Here is a 5,442-nt window from a genome sequence, read left to right on the forward strand (position 1 = left end):
CTCAAAGATTTAGAGCATGTGATATTAGGCTTTCAGAGCAGCTCTTAAAACTTTAAAGCACAATTCGAATGTAAGAAATATGCATAGTTTCAAGGACAGGCCGTATTTGGTTAAAAAAATTGCATGTTTTTCTTTGGGAGCAGGTGGAAGGAATGAACTACTTCAATTTCCTTCCTTGTGCGGCACCTGCGGTAACCACACTGCAGCTGGGTGAGTTGAAGTCACCAATTGATAATCACCCTACTAGCTTGGTCGGGAATGCTTCAATCCCCGCAGTGCAGTTCAGAGATCGCCTGCATCGTGAAATCACCCGGCATAAAAGCGGTTGAGGCACTGTTAAGACATCTGATATCTGGGGCCTGCCCACTGGCGACTGCAGGTCGCGGGGCCACCCGGGTCGGCGGGGAAGGGGACCCCCGCCGCCTTCCTGAGGTGCGCGGCGCCCCCTGCCGCCAGCCGGAGGAGCGCAGGGCCCGCTCGCAGGAGGCCGGGAACATGGCGGGGCAGCCCGCGGCCTCAGGCTCGCAGTCTCCCAACAGGGACGGAATGGAGCCCAACGTCGTGGCTCGGATCTCGCAGTGGGCAGACGACCACCTGCGCCTAGTCCGGGTACTGCAGCCACGCGGTCTGGGCGGGCGGTGGGCGCGGGGCGGCACAGAGCGACCCTGAGAAGAACGTGAGGCCTCAGGCGTGGATCCCGCCGGGACCGGGGAGCGACAGAAAACTGCGGGGGAGTGAGCTCGAGAGGGCGACATCGCGAGTGTCGTGTGTGCGGAGCTGCAGAGGGCCGGGGGCGGGCCAGGGGGCCAGTTCGGCCTCATTATTGCAAGGACTGTGCAGGATCCTTGCTGGGCTGTGGGGGGCGGGCACCTCAAAGGGTGAGACGCAGCCTAGCTCCGGGATGCCACTTGTTCCATTAGAGCATTTGGGGAGAGCCCAGAAAAGGGACCGAGGAAGAGCAGGGAAGTCCTGTATGCCTTGGGAGAGAGGATTTCTAATTTTTATTTATTTTTAATTTTATCTTTTAGGGACAGGGTATTCCTCTCTGGCACCAAGCTGGAGTGCAGTGGCACGATCATAGCTCACTGCTGCTGCTCCACCTCCTCCTGGGCTGAAAAAATCCTCCCATTTCAGCCTCCCGAGTAGCTGGAACCACAGGCGTGCGCTACCCCATCCACTACTTTCTTTTAGAATTAGAGACTGGGAATCTTGCTCTGTTGCCCAGGTGGCCTCCAACTCCTGGCCTCAAGTGATATCCCACCTCAGCCTCCCAGATAGATTTTTTTTTTTTGAGACAGAGTCTCACTCTTGTCACGCCTGGAGTGCAGTGGCACCATTATGTCTCATTGCAGCCTCCACTTCCTGTACTTAAGCAATCCTCCCACCTCAGGCTCCCGAGTAACTGGGGCTACAAGGCACTTGTCACTACACCAGGCTAATTTGTTTTTTGTTTGTAGAGACAAGGTCTCCCTGTGTTGTCCAGGCTGGCCTTGAACTCCTGGCCTCAAGGGATCTGCCCGCTTCAGCCTCCCAAAGCACTGGGATTATAGGCATCAGCCACTGGTGCCCTGCCATTTTTTTTTTTTTTTTTTTTTTTCCTGAAGCACTAAGCCTCTGGAGTTGAAGCAAGAGGGGGACATGTTAGGCCACCAGGCAAGATTGGGTTGTGGCTAAGACACAGAATTGTGGTGATATGAATTGTTTGGGTGTGAGGTACAAAGAAAGAGGTCCAAGGAGGCTGGTAATAGTTGCTGATAAGGAGAAGGAGTTGGAGTAAATAATCTGTTGGGGAAAATCTAGATAACTTTTTGGACATGTACATGGAGATGTGCAAAGTTGAAGATGGTTATTAGACTTCTAAGCAGAATTGTAGATGCTGTTCTTGGCAACTGGATATGTTGTCTGGTGTTGAAGGGAGATCAGAACCTGACACATAGAACACTGGGAATGACCTGCATAAACCTTAAGTAGCATTTAAAGCTGTGGACTTGAGTAACATCTCAGAGCAAGTGAGAAAAGCTACTGAAGAAGCCCTAGAATTTGGGGGATTATAACATTGAGAATCTGGGGAGTAAAGAGGAGGTCAGCAAAGACCAAGAGGAAGCAGACAGTGAGGTCGTAAGAAAGTCAGGACAGCCTGGTGTTCTAGAAGCCAAGTGAAGAAAATGTTTTCAGAAGGAATCATCACCTTTAAAAAATAATACTGAAAAGTTGAGTAAGATAACTTTGCAAATGCTCTGCAGCCAAGCAGCACAAAGTCCAAAGCTATGCCTGTTTTCACTCACCATTGTAGCCCTAGTTCTTAGAGTAAGTGCTAGATAAATATTTGTAACATCATCAAATGGTAAAAAATATATGTGTTAATTGGTGAAAACTCATTTCTTCCAGTTAAGCAGCAATAGATGCATGGGTTATTTCAAATTAAAAAATGACTTCAGAAGGATTATGGGAGGAAGTTGTTTAAATTAGAACATGGTTATAATATTACAAATAATCCAGTCATAGAACCCAGAGTATGTACCTTTGTGCATTTTTTCAATCTCATTTTTTTTCTTTTTCTTTTTTTTTAGACGAAGTCTCATACTTGTCCCCCAGGCTGGAGTGCAATGGTGCGATCTCGGCTCACTGCAACCTCTGCCTCCTGGGTTTAAGCGATTCTCCTGCCTCAGCCTCCCGAGTAGCTGGGATTATGGGTGCCTGCCACCATGCCCAGCTAATTTTTTTTTTGAGACGGAGTCTCGCTCTGTCGCCCAGGCTGGAGTGCAGTGGCCAGATCTCGGCTCACTGCAAGCTCCGCCTCCCGAGTTCATGCCATTCTCCTGCCTCAGCCTCCCGAGGAGCTGGGACTACAGGCGCCCGCTACCTCGCCCGGCTAGTTTTTTGTATTTTTTAGTAGAGACGGGGTTTCACCGGGTTAGCCAGGATGTTCTCGATCTCCTGACCTCGTGATCCGCCCGTCTCGGCCTCCCAAAGTGCTGGGATTACAGGCTTGAGCCATCGCGCCCGGCCAGTCTCATTTCTTATATACCTAATTGTACTGATTGAAGGAAAGTGTGTTAGATTATCTCTGTTTTGGAGAGAGTTGCAGGATTCTTAATTTTTCATTAATTTCTTTAGGCCTACCCTAGTTTAAATGAAACACTTTAAAAACATCACTGAGTATTCCCCAGCCATTTACCCACATCTGCCAAGGTACTGTATTTTAAGGTTTTAGTGATAAAATTTTTTACCAAATACTTAAATTCCTACCATGGATGCAAGGTTATACTAATTACTATGGGTACTGTATAGGAAGTACTAGACCAGTTAATATATTCATGGAACTGATAGTTAAATAATATGATCAGTAGAGAACAATCCAATACTATATACATATATGTATGTGTGTATCGGGGTGGGTGGGTGTGTATATGTGTGTGTATATGTTTACACATATATGTATGTGTATATGTTCACATATATATAAATTGTGTGCCAGTTTGGGAAAGAATTTGAGTACTATAAAAGTTAAAAGAAGGAAAGATTAATGAATGAGTGGACGGTTTTTGAAGAAGTGGGCCTTTATTTGAAGGACATATAATGTACAATTAGATATAGAGAGCACAGCCCTCTTTTTTTCTACTTTCTAATTAGTGCTTTCGTTATTGTGAATAATAATTAGTGAGGGTTAACCCTTAAATCTCTTTCTGTAGAACATCAGCGCTGGAATGGCCATAGCTGGAATAATGTTACTTCTAAGAAGCATTCGACTGGTAAGTTAAAAAATAAAAAAGACTTTACAACAAGCGGTAGGTAGTTTATTCCCATTTCAGACAATTTTTATCTCAGTGTATCATATTGTTACTCATATTAGTAGCTTTTAAATAGTATTTTAGAACAGTGAACATATTTTAAGGTGTTGGTTTAAACCAGCACATCCACAGGATTTTACAGAAAGTAATTGCATGGTCTGTATTTCCATAATCACTTTTTTCCCGTGCTTAAAAAGGAATCTGAAAAGGATTTAGTTTGCTAGAATGTTATAATCACTATATTTGCATTTTAAACACTGTAGAATATCTTAAAAGTGTTTTTTTGTGTGTGTGTGGTGCTTTTTGATTTAGACCACAGTTGGATTATGTCCCTTAGCACTCAATAATTTATGCTTCCAGTTAGCACATTTTCTTAGCTCTTTCAATAACGTTTTATTGGTAGCATAATAGACATAATATTTTTTCCATGCCCATTAAACAACTCCAGGGGACGGTGCGGTGGCTTATGCCTGTAATCCCAGCACTTCGGGAGGCTGAGGCGGGTGGATCACCTGAGGTCAGGAGATCGAGACCAGCCTGGCCAACATGATGAAACCCTGTCTCTACTAAAAATACGAACAATTAGCCAGGTGTGGTGGCAGGTGCTTGTAATCCCAGCTATTCAGGAGACTGAGGCAGGAGAATAACTTGAACCCGGGAGCAGAGGTTGCAGTGAGCTGAAACTGTGTCATTGCACTCCAGCCTAGGCAACAAGAGTGAAACTCTGTCTCAAACAACAAAACAAAACAAAAAAACAATAACTCCAACTTCCCTTTCCCTTCATCCCCTGGTACCCATCATTCCATTTCTGTCTCTGTGATTTTGACCGGCGTCATATTGTATTCTTTTGTGACTGGCTTTTTTCACTTAGCCTGGTATTACTAAGATTCATCCACATTGTTGCATATATCATAATTTTTGTCCTTTTTAAGATGGACAGTATCCCATTGTAAGTGTATATCACATTTTGCTTCTCTGTTCATTTGTTGATGGACACTTCGGTTGCTTCCATGTTTGAGCTGTCGTGAATAATGCTGCTATGAACATGAATGTATAAATATCACTTCGAGATCCTGCTTTCAGTTATTTTGAGTTTCAGTTACATACCCAGAAGTGGATCAGATGGTCATTGTGTTTTTAATTTTTTTTTTTTTTTTTAGGCAGAGTCTCCCTCTGTCGCCCAGGAAGGAGTGAAGTAGTGTGATCTCAGCACACTGTAACCTCCGCCTCCTGGGTTCAAGCGATTCTCCTGCCTCAACCTCCCGAGGAGCTGGGATTACAGGCGCCTGCCACCACACCTGACTAATTGTTTTGTATTTTTGGTAGAGACAGGGTTTTACCATGTTGGTCAGGCTGGTCTTGAACTCTTGATCTCAAGTGATCCACCTGCCTCGGCCTCCCAAGGTGCTGGGATAACAGGCGTGAGCCACTGCACCTGGCCTGTTTTTAATTTTTTGAGTAACTGCTATACTGTTTTTTACAGTGGCTATACTATTTTACATTACCACTAACAATGCACAAGAGTTTCAATTTCACCACATCCTTACCAATAATTATTATTTTCTGTTTTTTTGTTAGTAGTTATCCTAATGGGCTTGAGGTAGTATCTCATTGTTGTTTTGATTTGCATTTCTCTTTTTTTTTTTTTTTT

The 5,442-nt window shown here is 44.6% G+C and overlaps 1 protein-coding gene across 1 annotated transcript in view; it reads left to right on the forward strand.

Moving 5' to 3' along the window:
* The first annotated feature begins 282 nt into the window (after positions 1 to 282).
* MISO1 (mitochondrial inner membrane subdomain organizer 1) overlaps positions 283 to 5,442 on the forward strand; it is a 47,732-nt gene continuing 42,572 nt past the window's right edge. The window contains 2 exon segments of the mRNA XM_017854982.1: positions 283 to 609; positions 3,693 to 3,752. Coding sequence (XP_017710471.1) covers positions 496 to 609; positions 3,693 to 3,752 — 174 coding nt within the window. The 5' untranslated portion in view covers positions 283 to 495.

This window comes from Rhinopithecus bieti, unplaced genomic scaffold (assembly GCF_001698545.2).
Source record: "Rhinopithecus bieti isolate Rb0 unplaced genomic scaffold, ASM169854v2 scaffold_2454, whole genome shotgun sequence".
Classification (NCBI taxonomy): Eukaryota; Metazoa; Chordata; class Mammalia; order Primates; family Cercopithecidae; genus Rhinopithecus; species Rhinopithecus bieti.